We start from the raw sequence: 15,890 nt of genomic DNA, 5'->3' as shown, positions 1-15,890 counted from the left end.
AAAAAAATACTCTGATGTCCGTCTTTTACTTTTTTCTGCCATTTTTCTACCTGGCTGGCTGGCCGGTCTAGCTGCACACACACACATTTACACAACATATGCTACAACCTTTTCTAATTTTAATATAGTTTGTTTCATATTGGCTGGCTTCCAACAATAGCTGAATTTGTAAAGCTAGCGAGCACCAATTCCGTTTCTGTGGTGTTTGCTAAATCTAAAAAAAAAAAAAGGTGAAATAAAATAAATGTAAAAAAGTTCACTAGCGACAATTTAGCTTTTGCAACGAGACCATTAAATATATTTAAGACAATGGTATAAGAGAGTGTAGTTCTGTTCAGTTTGGACTTCAGTTTATAGCTAACCTTATCACAGGGACTTTGAAGCACTAAAGCTGCATGCTGATCTTGGAATAAATTGACGATAGCAAAGATTCCATCTTTGACGACGCCACATTAATGGAATAGGTACTAGCTAGCTTGCTAGTTAATGTTTGCTTTAGTTTGCGCGCTAGCTCTGCAAATTCAGCTAGTGTGTGAACCCTGCCAACATAAAAATGTAAACATTGCTATGCGGCGATTGACTGGATTAACCTCACGTCAGTTACGTACATGTGCCTTTCGGACAGTAGATACGAACCCTCTTATTACCTTGCCAGCTAAAGAACTGGCAGTGGGTCAAACCATTGTGAGGCAAAGGGCGGGTGGTCGCAATCTTTTGAAACTTAAAAAGGCGCTATTAAGTGTCTATAATCAGCACAACTGCTTTCATTGCGTATTATTAATATTATTGAAATTACATAGTTATGTTTACAGTGATAGATTGGGGGGGACAAATCATATTTTTCCCAGGATGGGGGGGTCGTGTCCCCCCCGTCCCCCCTGGGATTTCCGCCTATGGTTGTACCACAGGAATGGAACGTAAATCATAGAGGATAGATGTTGTGGTGGCAGCTGCAGAGAAGTACTTGGGTGTACGAGATTTTACTGCAGAAGAGTTACAAGACGTTTGAGCAATAGTGTCCCGTCCTCCCAGGCTGCAGGCATGAAGCAGGATCAGAAAGGGCCAGAGTAGTGGAATAGTGGTGATGTTTTAATGGGTGCAGGTTTAGTTAGTAGGGTAATTTTTTTCACAAAGTGTAACAAATTCATATTACAGAATAGTAGGCTGATACACAGTCCATATAGTAGGTGGCAGCAAGCACCTATAACATTTGTTTGCTGACCACCATAATACCAAAGAAGAAGAACATACCTGTATGTTTGGGTTCTGCACTGACACTTTTGTAGCTTTAATAAGGCTTACACAACAGCAGTAGTGTAAAGTACTTAAGTAAAAAGTACAGTTGTTGGGGGTATCTGTACTTTACTTTACTATTTATATTTTTGCCAACTTTTACTTTTCCTTCACTACATTCCTAAAGAAAATTATGTAATTTTTATTCCATACATTTTCCCTGACACCCAAAAGTGCTCATTACATTTTCAGAGAAAAATGGTCCGATTCACACACTTATCAAGAGAACATCCCTGGTCTTCCTATGCCTCTGATCTGGTGGACTCACTAAACACAAATGCTTTGTTTGTAAATTATGTCTGAGTGTTAGTCTGGCCCTGGCGATCCGTCATTAAAATATATTTTTTAAATTGTGCCACCTGATTTGCTTAAAATAAGGAAATTAAATGTTAATACTTTTACTTTTTAGCAATTACATGTACTTTTAATACTTAAGTATATTTCAAACCAAGCACTTTTAGACTTTTACTCAAGTAGTATTTTACTGTGTGACTTTCACTTTTACTTGAGTCATTTTCCATTAAGGTATCTTTACTTTTACTCAAGTATGACAATTGAGTACTTATTCCACCACTGCACAAGAGTATCAAAATACACTACATGACCAAAAGTATGTGGACACCTGCTCGTCAAACATCTCATTCAAAAATCATGGGCATTAATATGGAGTTGGTCCCTGCTTTGCTGCTGTAACAGACTCCACTCTTCTGGGAAGGCTTTCCACTAGATGTTGGAACATTGCTGTGGGGACTTCCACTCAGCCACAAGAGCATTAGTGAGGTCGGGCACTGCTGTTGGGCGATTAGGCCTGGCTCTCAGTCGGCGTTCCAATTCATCCCAAAGATGTTCAATGGGGTTGAGGTCAGGGCTTTGTGCAGGCCAGTCAAGTTCTTCCACACCAATCTCGACAAACCATTTCTGCATGGACCTTGCTTTGTGTACGGGGGCATTGTAATGCTTAAACAGGAAAGGGCCTTCCCCAAACTGTTGCCACAAAGTTGGAAGTATGGAATCTTCTAGAATGTCATTGTATGCTGTAGAGTTAAGATTTCCCTTCACTGTAACTAAGGAGCCTAGCCCGAACCATGAAGAACAGACACAAACCATTATACCTCCTCCACCAAACGGCATTGGGGCAGGTAGCATTCTCCTGCCATCCGCCAAACCCATATTCTTCCGTCGGACTGCCAGATGGCATGATAATTGAGCCAAAGGACATGGCTGCCGTTTTAGGATTCCGTAACCAATTGTGCTATTGTGTATGTTTTTTCGCGTTATTTGTAACTTATTTGTAACCTAGACCCACTCTAATTTGCATCCTGCCCCAACAGATCCACAGATGATGCCATCTCTATTGCACTCAACATTGATCTTTCCCATCTGGACAAAAGGAACACCTATGTGAGAATGTTATTCATTGACTACAGCTCAGTGTTAAACACCATAGTGCCCTCAAAGCTCATCCCTAAGCTAAGGATCCTGGGTCCAAACACCTCCCTCTGCAACTGGATCCTGGACTTCCTGACAGGCCGCCCCCAGGTGGTAAGGGTAGGGAACAACACATCCGCCACATTGATCCTCAACACGGGGGCCCCTCAAGGGTGCGTGCCCAGTCCCCTCTTTTATTCCCTGTTCACTCATGACTGCATAGCCAGGCATGACTCCTACACCATCATCAAGTTTGCCGATGACACAACAGTGGTAGGCCTGATCACTGACAACGACGAGACAGCCTACAGGGAGGAGGTCAGAGACCTGGCAGTGTGGTGTCAGAACAACAACCTCTCCCTCAACGTGATCAAGACAAAGGAGATGATTGTGGACTACAGGAATAGGAGGATCGAGCACGCCCCCATTCTCATCGATGGGGCTGCAGGGGAGCAGGTTGAGAGCTTCAAGTTCCTGGTGTCCACATCACCAACAAACTATCATGGTCCAAACACACCACGACAGTCGTGAAGAGGGCACGACAAAGCCTATTCCCCCTCAGCAGACTGAAAACATTTGGCATGGGTCCTCAGATCCTCAAAAGGTTCTACAGCTGCACCATCGAGAGCATCCTGACTGGTTGCGTCACTGCCTGGTATGGCAACTGCTCAGCCTCCAACCGCAAGGCACTACAAAGGGTGGTGTGTACGGCCCAGTACATCACTGGGGCCAAGCTTCCCTTCCATCCAGGACCTCTCTCTATACCAGGGGGTGTCAGAGGAAGGCCCTAAACATTGTCAAAGACCCCAGCCACCCTAGTCATAGACTGTTCTTTCTGCTACTGCACGTCAAGCGGTACCAAAGCACCAAGTCTAGTTCAAAAAGGCTTCTTAACAGCTTCTACCCCCAAGCCATAAGACTCCTGAACAGCTAATCAAAGGGCAACCAAGACCCTTCTTTTACGCTGCTGCTACTCTCTGTTTTATAATCTATACCTAGTCACTTTCACTCTACCTACATGTACATATTACCTCAATTATCTTGACTAACTGTTGCCCCCTGACATTGACTCCTGTATATAGCCTCGCTTGTTATTTTACTGCTGCTGTTTAATTATTTGTTCCTTTAATTTTCTATTTTCTATTTTCACTTATTATTTTTTTTCTCTTAAAACTTCTTAAAGCTTTGTTGGTTAAGTGCCATATAAGTAGGCGTTTCACTATAATGTCTACACCTGTTGTATCCGGCGAATGTGACAAATACAATTTGATTTGATTTGAGATGGTGAAGCGTGATTCATTACTCCAGAGAACGCGTTTCCACTGCTCTAGAGTCCAGGCTGATTGGTGGTGGTGCTTGTGCTTCCTATCACTCAGAAGTTATGTAACAAGCTCAACTAACATCAAGGCGGTGACCCGTTCCTGTAGGTTCATGCTCTACAACATTCGCAGAGTACGACCCTGCCTCACACAGGAAGCGGCGCAGGTCCTAATCCAGGCACTTGTCATCTCCCGTCTGGATTACTGCAACTCGCTGTTGGCTGGGCTCCCTGCCTGTGCCATTAAACCCCTACAACTCATCCAGAACGCCGCAGCCCGTCTGGTGTTCAACCTTCCCAAGTTCTCTCACGTCACCCCGCTCCTCCGCTCTCTCCACTGGCTTCCAGTTGAAGCTCGCATCCGCTACAAGACCATGGTGCTTGCCTACGGAGCTGRGAGGGGAACGGCACCTACGTACCTTCAGGCTCTGATCAGGCCCTACACCCAAACAAGGGCACTGCGTTCATCCACCTCTGGCCTGCTCGCCTCCCTACCTCTGAGGAAGTACAGCTCCCGCTCAGCCCAGTCAAAACTGTTCGCTGCTCTGGCACCCCAAAGGTGGAACAAACTCCCCCACGACGCCAGGTCAGCGGAGTCAATCACCACCTTCCGGAAACCCCACCTCTTTAAGGAATACCTAGGATAGGATAAAGTAATCCTTCTAACCCCCCCCCTTAAAAGAGTTAGATGCACTATTGTAAAGTGGTTGTTCCACTGGATATCATAAGGTGAATGCAACAACTTGTAAGTCGCTCTGGATAAGAGCGTCTGCTAAATGACTTAAATGTAAATGTAAATGTAAGCTAAGGAGACAACAATGCCTGCCATGGACAATTCCCAGTTGCTTTCAATGTTCAAAATCATAGGGTAAAGCCTCAAAGGATTACATTATCCAATTTTCAAAACGAGTCCTGTCAACAGAGTAGCTAGCAAGCAACAAGATATGCTGAATAAGTCAAAAACCACTTGAGGGAAAATAAATCAGATTTGAACGTTCAGACACAAGTCACATGGCCAGGAATCAGATTTGTATCTGACTTCAAACCACATACCAAGCTGATTCTATGCGCTTTTTGGCTGTTCAGACTGCAGGAAAAAGAACCGATTCAAATCAGATATGCAAATAAATAGGATTTGAGTCACTTCAAACTGCCAATGTGAACAAGGCTAAAGTTACTGGTTCCCTCCTCCATGTCAAACACTTGGATTCAGGAGGCGGGGTTATTTATTTATTTATCAAAGTGCGTTTTTTGTCAGGAATGCCTTCTGGAACATGTGAACTTTCATGGGCCTTAATAACAAGCTTGTATGCCATCTGCAAATATGAATAACATTGTTAAATTACAAGCCCAGTTAATTTTGCCACGAAAAAAGACAGGAACCTTCCCGCGAGCCATGATTGGCTGAGATAATGAATGGGCTGGACATGCCGGGAGATGAGTTTGGATTGATCTGCCATGTAGCATGCTTCTGATACTTTTCTCAACAACATTGATGCCCTGAATTTAGCAGGCGCTATTGACAGATCTGTTGGAAAAAGTGATCGGCTACTTCTGCACAAGCCACGGTCAGTGTGAACCGGAGTGACTTGACACAACGCTGGCCAAGCAAGATGTAGCTACAAACAAAACGGAGTTAAATGGTTCCAGTCTGCCATGAAGTGTTCATCCATGTATACTGGTAAGAGTCTAGCTCCATTTTCAGATATACGTTTCTAATTTAGTCAGAAAGTTGTTTTTATTGCAAGTTAAAGGGTATTGTTAGTTAGCTAGCAAACGTTAGATTGCTCGCTCAATAGCTAATGTTACGTGTATGTTCTGTGTAGTCATTTTATTCGATTCAGAACCCATTTGCATTGCTAGTTATAGCCTAATGTTAGCTAGCTAACATTAAACCTAGTTTGTTAGTTTTAGCTACCTGCAGATTCATACTACAGCTATGACAATGTTTGCATTGGTAGTAGTCTGATTTGGGATTATGCCGGTTCATTGTTAAGCTATCTAGCTACATGTAAAAATAAAAAAATAAAAATAAAAAAAAAAGACTCCACTTCTGCCGGATTATTACATGACCCGTCAAATTAAACAGGTGTGTCTGGGGGTGATTACAGCCATCTATTGTGTTTCATGAACATTGTCTAGACAATAGTGACCCATCCACTTAGCTAGATGTAGCTTGGTTATAGCATTTCCTTCACATGACCCATCAATTTAGATGAGTGTGTCGAGTAAGCGTAATCTAATAGTGATAAAATATTTATACAATATTTTTATCTGGACACTCTGTTTTTGATATTTCAACTATGCAAGTAACCACTTCACTGTACAAGTACCGTTTACACCTTCTGGATCCTGTGCATTTGACAAATAAATGTAGATTTAATTTAATATAGCGTGTGTTTACCACATGGCCTCACATGTGAATCCTTAAAGAGATGGGTGGGGCTAAGGCTTAAGACGTTGTAAACGATGCTGAATGGCTGTAGATAAAGAAGAGCTCTCCAGTAGGTTTACCAGAATATTCAAGGCCATTTTCTCAAAAGTTGGGTTACAAGTTTATCATCTTTCCAAGCAGAATTACTTTGCCATTGTTTCCCAACTGCAGTGTATGATATACCATTTTCTAGCTGTCGAGCTCTACTTTTATCCAATGTAAAAAACACAATTTCAAATTTTGCTACATAAGACCGAATCGAGGCGGTCGGTCACATATGTGAAAACAGCATGTTTCTATGTTTTGGTAGTAAAACATCTAGAGTCATTTAGATGTTTGTGTCAATATGCATCGCGGAAGTTCAGCTTTACAGTGTGATTGAAAATGAATGGCAATGATCCCGCTTTAGCGTAGAATGCATTAACAGGAAAAGCTGCATACGTCGGCTCAATTGGAAATGATGTCAACCTTTCTGTCGCAGAATGACATCGTCAATGATGACATCAAAAGTTAAAACAATTTTAAAAACAATGATTTTCAAGCACTTTGAGATTCAGGGTGACATGTGAGAGGGAGCAAGAAAATACCCTCCCTCTGGCTAAAAACTTGTTGCAGGTTTTGAAAATCCATCAATCAAATGTATTTATAAAGCTCTATTTACATCAGTAGTTGTCACAAAGTGCTTATACGGAAACCCAGCCGAAAACCCCAAAGACCCCAAAGAGCTAGCAACACAGATGTAGAAGTATGTTGGCTAGGAAAAGGTCTCTAGAAAGGCAGGGACCTAGGAAGAAACCTAGAGAGGAACCTGGCTCTGAGAGGTGCCCTCTTCTTCCGGCTGTGCCGGGTAGAGATTATAAGGGTACATGGCCATTAAGGCTGCATCAAAATCCCTGTTTTTTACTTTTACTTCTTTAAAAAAAACTTTGTTCTCATCTTTTCAATCATAGATCATAGAAATGCGCCGTTTTCACATATATACACACTGGGATGGTGCTGGTGATAATGAATTTGAGGTTGAAAAGTGGTGGAATTACCCTTTAACTAATAAAAGGCTTCTAATTTCTCCTGCTGGCCCGCTCCCGTCTTTAGTACCCTCTCAACACAACTCTGTGATGTCATTATATCCTCTCGTGCTACAAGGCCTCATGTTACATGGAAATTCATGTTTCGATAATGGGTCAAAATTCAATTCTTTTGAAGTTTCTTATTCTATTTAAATTCTTGTAGAATCATTTCAAATGTTCTACTTTCTTCTACGTCTTTGGTCTACTTTTGGAATCCTCTAATACCCAGGGCGCCCAAGGAGTAAGCTGTTGCACTCACGCCTCACAAGATAATTATTTATATTGTGCAGGTCTGGGATCAGTCTAATTTGGGTGGAACCGTACACAGCCCTCAGGCTTGACATTATTCTCGCTGAAGGCCCGGGCACTGTGAGAGACATTGAGAGAAACAGAGAATAAAACATAGTGCTGCAAGGCCCTTTGATCCTACTTTCCCCCATTTTCTCTTGTTCAAAGGACCAGCAGTGAGGGGAGAAAAGTCACAGTCGAGGCGGAGGCCGTCTCCCTGCTAACACAGAGCACCCTGGGATGGACGGCCAGAGGTCTAGGTGGGAAGTTTTGTTTGTGAAAAAGGGAAAAAAATAGAAGACTTCAGCTATGAAGTTTTGTTTCACGCTGGGTCAACTTGGAAATCAATATTCACTGGTTTACATTGATTGATTGATTGATTAGATTGATTTAATTGATTAGACAATTAAAAACATATATAAACCATAAGGGCGCTCCAGCTAGTAACACATCCACATACAATTTAAGGAAACCATCAAGGATAACGCAATAAAGCATAAAAACTTATTTCCATTGTGGTCCTTTTGAAGAGGGAAGGGGGAAGGGGGAATGCAGCAAAATTAGGTGGCAATAGTAGTGGCAACAGACAATGACAGACAAAATTGTTGTTTCATTCAAAACATGAGATAATTAGTACAATTCTCTTTCCTAATAAACAACTATGGACAGGTACATCTCCCTTGTCTCACATACTCTTAATATAATAAACAATCCCTAATAAATACTAGACAATCACAATATGATTAACAACAGGCAGCAAAAGGCAGTCCATATGCTATCCCGGGCATATTCCTTCTTCCTATGAGTTGGGATCAATCAGCCAATGAAGAAGAAGAAAATTGATTACTTTAAAATGGAGATAGACTCAATGGTACTGCCCATACTTTCTCGGACTTGATAATGGCACAGGTGAGTCCTCTATCTATCTTTATGGCATGTTGTTCACACGTGTATATGCCCTTCATTGGCTATAATGGTCCCACTTGGTCTCACATCCTCCTGCCTGCCTTCCATCTTTGAGGACATGTATTTCCATTGTTAGAACAGTCTCTCAAATTTCTTGTCAATATAATAGACAATCTTTGTTGACATTAAAAACTGGGTTTGGCTAGATGGTATACAGCTTTTGTCAGATTTGACCTTTCATAGCAGGTTAGGAGAACTTTCGCAGAAGGTATCGGGAATTAACGTAGCAGGTTAGGATAATTAGGTTAAGGTTAGGAAAGGGGTGAGGGTTAGCTAAAATGCAAAAGAAAGCTCTATCCCTTCTAGACATGACCTTAAAAACGCTTCAACTTCTCACATGCCAGCCTTTCCAGCAACAGTTCATCCTTTTCTTTGATTTGTGTGTGTCAAAGAAGCAAACGTTAGTAAATAGACATGTATTTCTGTTGAACTGTTTTCCCTAATGCCCGCGATTGTTTTGAGTCATCTCATGATTGTTTGTAAACTTATTTGTGGTTCCCGGAGTGCAATTCCCTTTATTCTTTTGGCGGTAAATTTGGTTGTAATAATATTTGACGAATGATGTTAATTAGTGCTAGATATCGTTGGTCTGAGTTATGAAATTACTTAAAGCCCCCCTGAAGTCTTTTTAACTCCCCGAAATATATTTTTATTATTTATTTCCCTGAGCCTCCTTTGGCATTTGAAATGCTCAGTCTGATCATGTGGGCATTAGGAAACAAATTGTAATATATTTACATGCACAGCCCTGATTGGCTGATAGGCTGAACATACCAAGAGTGAAACCAAGGAATATCCAACTCTCAGAGTCCTTCCTTCTGCCAAACCATCTTACCGTGGTTCTAGAGTCAGCCAGAAAAAGCCAGAAACAGCAAAAAGTCAGCCAGAAACAGCAAAAAAGATTTCTAGAGTCAGTCAGAAACAGCAAAAAATTGACAGTGAATGTTATATTGAGAAACCTGTTTACCATTACAGAAAAGTATTTTAACTGCAGGCAGCCAATAGGTCAGACTCCATTATCAGTGTTCCAATGGAAATCTTATAAGGAAGAAGATGTCCCTCTACCCTCCCTTGTCTCTAAATATTGCCCACTCCTCATCAGAGCAATTTGTTGGTGATAAAGGGTTATGATAACGTGGAACGTCAAGGGCCTGAAAATACCCCCCCGAACCACCAAGCCTCAGGGACCAGCAGGGTGTAATCTGCCACGGTACAGATTGAGCCCCTGATAACATCATGTTCCTGAATGCTCTTCAGTGCCCCCAGGCTCTGGTCTCTGGAGACACACTTTCCTGATTTTGATTGACAGGTGCAGTCTGGTCATTATCAACCATCAACACCATATTAAAGGCTGCTATTTGAAACTACTGTAGAAAGTCAATACCATCTCTTCAAAAAACATAAGATTACTGTCATTAGTAAATATGTATGTCCAAGAGTAAGGTTTTATTACAATGGTAGAATTATGAGAAATGTACTGGGTGCGGATGGATCACCAAGTGACTGCTCTACAGTACAGTATGACACTCAAATAGAATTCATTTTTCATTGTGAGACTATGAGAGGGGGGTTTGAGGAAGACGAAAGACACTCAGCCTGATTATGAATGTATGTGACATGACAATTAATCATTCCTGTTTCAACATGCAAACGGGCTAGGTGTCAGGATGGTACTGTGTGTCTGTGGCGTGTGGTATATGGTGAGTGTTTGGAATAGACTACGAGTCTGCCTCAGTCAATGAGTCCAAGCATCTAGTAATAAAAATCCAATTATAATGTTTAGCTCAACAAGAATATGATGGAGTAGCACTTTGATGTGAATTAGACATTTCTGAAAGGATTTGTTGTCTGTCAATTGTTATGGTGCCGTACAACACATAATTTATTAATATTTTAACTAATTTAACTAATTTAACTGGGATTCAAGGGCAGATTTGACTGCTTATAACTCAAACAGTCTTTGACAAATCTTTCTAGATTTGTTCATTAGATTGTGAAAAAAGTTAACCAGTCGTTGGCTCTTTGCATTACAACTCTTGAGTGGCCAATACGACAAAGTACTGTAAGTAGCAGGACCAAAATGAACATGCTTATCTTTGCTTTTCACAGCCCATGGTTCATATTCCTCAGATGTTCTCCCTTTGCTTTTCTTCAAAGCTTCAGAAACTATGTCAATACCTGTAAGGAGAGGGAGCATATTTACCGGCCCAAGTGGAGATGCATAACAACCTCATTGCATTCTGTTGCATCACAGTGAATTACGGTACTGTCAATTGTATTCATGCACCTCGGCGAACTGTCGAGAAAGAGCCCGAGAAGCTACCTCTTCTCCATATTGCATCACAAAACTCTATCAATACAGAGGAAACCATGCAGTGAGCTATTCATACGCAAATTTCTTCCTGTGTCAAATCATCTTCACTTACCGAAATTCGGTAATGACAATGATTAAAAACAACAACAACATCTTATTAAGGGCTGAAGCATTATAGATTGTGTGCTAGAAATATAAAGGACATGTCAGATTGAGCCTACACATACAGCGTTTTCCGTGAATGCAGTCTCCGCGACCACAGGGACATTGCCTTTAATTGTCAGTCGCGCTATAAAGCTGAACTTCTGCAATACGCATTGAATAGAGCCCTAAGACTTTATATTAGGGTTCTGGTCTGATTAACTATTCATTGTAAATAGATGGGTTTGGGGCACTGGGCAATTGAGTGCAGCTATTTCTCACTGTAGAGCTGGTTTATAAAGCTCTCTGTTCCATATTTAGTTGATTAAAGGGAAGGTTCCAGAGGCCAAGGTATGGTTGACACTGGAGTTGAAGATAACGTTCAACCAATCAATCAACCAGATATGACATCTCATATTCAGTAGTTTAAAATCAGAAAATCCCGTAAAATCTCCATTATCTTTACTGCAAGTAAATTGGATGATTTCCTCCTTATAAGGTAATAAAGAATTTGCATTGCTGATTAGGCCAAATCTATATCTTTATGGTTTGATAAATAATAATTACTTTCAAAGGGAAATCGTGGTAAGCACTATAGGTAATGCCTTCATAACTAATGACTGAGCAATATACAACCCCCTGGTGTCTCTCTCTCTCTTTCTCGCTCAACACACAGACACAAACACACACAGAGTACACACACACACACCATAGGGAGTGCAAAAATGTGTGTGAATGCGACTGTTCACATGATCTGACCAGAACTATTTGCACACACAGATAAGAGGCTGATCCCACCACAGGAGGAGCGCCTGGCTAATTTGCAAAAGGCTCTTTAAGAGGGTCGACAGTGTGCAAGCCATTCATCACACACGGCTCCACATAGCGTCAAGTCTGCCACTTTGTCTCCAACGGGCCTTTCAAGTACAAAGCCTCATCGAGAGGAGACGTGAAACAAATAGAAAACTCTCTCTCCTCCTCCCTCTGTACCCCCCCCGCCCCTCTCCCATCTGGATCCCAGAGTTGTGCAAAGGCAAAGAAAATGTGTGAGTGTGTGTGTGTGTGTGTGTTATGCCTGCTGATATTCATGCCAGGCAAAAAGGCAGCTCTGCATCTCCATCTCCTCAAACAACCCATCATTTATTTCTCTCAAAGCATGTGGTTCACCTTGATAATGTAATTAAACACTGACATATCCTAGATGTTTTAATGTTCAAAAGAACTGAAAGAAGTCCCCTCAGTCTTTTGAGGAACTGAATGTCCTTTTTATTGTCAGCAAAAAGGATAAAAACATCTGCCACCATCATATAATTCTGCTTCTTCAAAATAAATAAGAATACTTTTTTGATTAACATGTTGACTTCCAATGGGAACAGTTCAAAAGGCATTTTGTTTGAAAGAAAATGCTCCCTTTGCCTCCCGTATTCTCGCCATACAGTGTGTCCTTTATAATCAATGAACAAAATGTGCACCATTCTGCAGAATAATTTTGGGACAAGCTGATTTACTGCAGTTACTGTGAGCAACAGGAAATACTTGTTGTTGTTGTTATGGTACCATAGCCGCTGGAAGTAGGATGCTGAGGGTGCTGCAGCATAAAAAAAAATAAAAAAAATATCGGACTAAAAAGAATATATTAATACAAATATTATTTTTTTAAGTCTCTCACAAAAGTAATGAATGCACTGGGTCTTTACTAGTCCTGTATTAATGGACTGATATAGCCGTCTATAGCGTGCACAAAAAAATTATGCCCCCACCCCCCTCTGCGAAAAATAAATAAATCGCAGCACCCCTAAACATCTTCCTGCAGCTATGTGTTTGACCCTTCTCAGCCCAGCACAAAAATCCATTCAAACAAGCCTTCACTTTATTCAAGTCTAAGTTGCAAGTATCTTCCACGGTCCAACACAACGTCAACTGAATTCCTTTGGGCAAGAGTAAATGTTGGACCGTGAATTCCAAATTCCTTTGCAAATAATGGAAAATACTTTATTTGAAGGTTCAATCCGGATATGTATTTTCCATCTCAACCATAATGTTACATCATTGTTATTACATCAGTATTACATAAAATTGGACTTGGCAAATAGAAAGAGTCAGGCCTAAGGAAAATAGACTCAAAGGCAAACACCACATAGTAACATCTGTAAAACGCTATGTTAAGAGGAGAAAGAAAACACTTTCCTGTACCTATCGGAGGATACACACAGATCAGTTGCATTACTTTTCTCAGACCACAGTACACACAATTTCTTGTAGACACGAGGTCAGATTTCAAAACTCTCAAGAATTTAACAGTAGTGGTTCCTCTTCAACCGATCTGTACACTTGACTACTTGTCACAAATAGCACTGAAGGATATGACTGACTGATTTCTCTTGGTTTGTTTTTTCTCCGCGAGTCTGTGACTTAATAAGAGTTTTTCCTTCGTAATCTGAAAAACACCAAACAAAAACAAAACATTGACACTCTTGACGACTTTCAAATGAATAGTTGAGTGACTACTCTACTGATTAGCCGCCGGGGACCGAGCACTTTAGGAGAAAGTGTATTTTTTTTTAACAAAAAGAGCAAGGGAATGCATCAAAACAAGACTGCTGGGTCTGTGCCCGTCACAGGAATGAGAGAACAGGTGCCTCCACATAAATATACTGTAGCCTACCACGTACACAGTCGATTGCTGGACCCCAGCCCAACTTTGAAACCTTTTAATGTCTTTGCTCACAAGGTTTCCTTCTCAGTCAAGTCACTTTTGAAGTTACATGTCAAAACTTGCCAAGTCACCCTTTTTGAAAATCCAAAATCCAAGGCAAGTAAACAAACCAAACCTTTTATGTCAAGATTTTTTTCATTTCTTACTTTTGTTCTCAGACTCTCGCACCCTGCACTTTGGCAGACTAGTTGTTAATTATATTTTTTTATTACAATACATTACTATTGTTGATTTTTGTATAAGTTCGGGAAAATGTTGGCTATGAGAACACGCTTTTGCCGTCGCCGTACAGGTCGGCTAGCTTTTTGAAGCGCGGCCCCCAGTTGCTGAGATAGTCGTAGTTCTGCTCTGAGTCTGTACTTAGTGACTCCAGGGAGCTTAACGACTCAGCTACAGAACCATTCCCCTCAAAGGCGTACGTCTGCAAAGAGTCATACGGCGGAGCTGATGGATCAACATCTGCGTCCTTCAGACGGTCCCAAATGAACTCTCGGAACACCACGTTGTCCGGCAGGGTCTTGTAGACGGGAACCGAGGAGGAGGATCTCGGGTAGGGGAAGAAGGTGGGGGTGTCAGGGGTGACGTCTCGTCGTACCTTGGGGTCTCTGATGACGTTGAGGTTGCGGAGGGCCACCATGTCGAAGGCCTCAGTGTCCTCCTCTCCTCCACCTTCATCGTCGTAGCGGACGATGTTCTCCCTCACGTCCCTCTCCTCCTCCAGGATCAAGGGCTCCTTCTTCCTCCGACGCATCGACACAATCAGCAGCACCATCACTGAACAAGGAAAGAGAAGAGTCTGAGTCCATGTTTATTAACCATCAGCATTAGGATACTTATTCAATATAAAGGCACAGTACATTTGGATGATAAATCTACAGAAAATAATAGCCCATATTTGATGAATGTGAAAATAAAACATTGAAACAGCGTCTTTGCATCAATACATTTCTCTCCTCCATCCTCCATTTTGCGCACCACTTCCAAACGGACAGAAAACTTCCTGAAACCGGAATTTCTGAACTTCTAGGCACCCCTCTCCAATTCCTGGTCCCATATATTATTGCTGAAAATAACTCTCCACACCGAAGCAAACTGGCAAATGTCTAATGATCCTTCATCCATCAACGTCGCACTGGTGCCAGTGAAATATCGCATTGTGGGACCATATTTCTTCCCTTTGCTGCGTCTGGCTTCCGCGGGCTAGAGAGAAGGGCCTGGGAAAGCGAAGGCAAACACCGCTTCACACCTCGTAATAAGAGAGCAAATGGAGAAGCTGGAAGGGGTGGGGGTGTTACATAAAAGGCTCGGGGAGACACTGATGAATGGAGAGCCTTTTGACTGCTGTTTGGTGACTGGCTTCTGAATGCATGGCTCTAATAGCTACAGTGTGTTACTACTCCACCCGTGGTACTACTCAACCATGGTTTCATCTGTCAATACCACTGGTCTGTTTCCCTCACTACTGCTACTACCACTACTTCTGGCCATTATTTGGAATGTTGATATAATTCTCTATGTGTGTAATTGTATAGCTTTAGTGAAATGCTATGTTGAAAGATGACACATCCCTTGGAATCAATGAGGAGAATAGTACATTGGTTCACCTCTGATTGTATAGGAGCTTAAGAGCTCTTCAGATTCCATTCAGTTCGGTAACGCTTTTCCAGATGAATCATGATATGGTGGCACAATGAAAGAGAATATCTTCATTGCTTTCCAGCAAAGCTTTTTAGGGTTGAATACCTAGAAGGCGCTATGCTGTGCCTCATCATCACATACTGGGTGTTGGCCAGGAGCCAATCATGCCTTACGAGTGGCTGCAGGAAGATGGCCAAGCATACAAAAGAACCCACTGTGACAGTCATCAAGCGGCTTCAATACAATGACCACCACACTAGACATTATTCAGCCAGCCTTCATATAAA

At 41.7% G+C, this 15,890-nt stretch overlaps 1 protein-coding gene across 1 annotated transcript in view; it reads right to left on the bottom strand.

Moving 5' to 3' along the window:
- Window positions 1-12,496: 12,496 nt before the first annotated feature.
- Window positions 12,497-15,890, bottom strand: part of LOC111953145 (cadherin-7-like) — a 130,217-nt gene continuing 126,823 nt past the window's right edge. The window contains 1 exon segment of the mRNA XM_070435402.1: window positions 12,497-14,739. Coding sequence (XP_070291503.1) covers window positions 14,225-14,739 — 515 coding nt within the window. The 3' untranslated portion in view covers window positions 12,497-14,224.

Source organism: Salvelinus sp. IW2-2015, linkage group LG27 (assembly GCF_002910315.2).
Source record: "Salvelinus sp. IW2-2015 linkage group LG27, ASM291031v2, whole genome shotgun sequence".
Lineage (NCBI taxonomy): Eukaryota > Metazoa > Chordata > Actinopteri > Salmoniformes > Salmonidae > Salvelinus > Salvelinus sp. IW2-2015.
The sequence above is the reverse complement of the archived record's forward strand: the minus strand, read 5'-3'. Positions and strand labels throughout refer to the sequence as shown.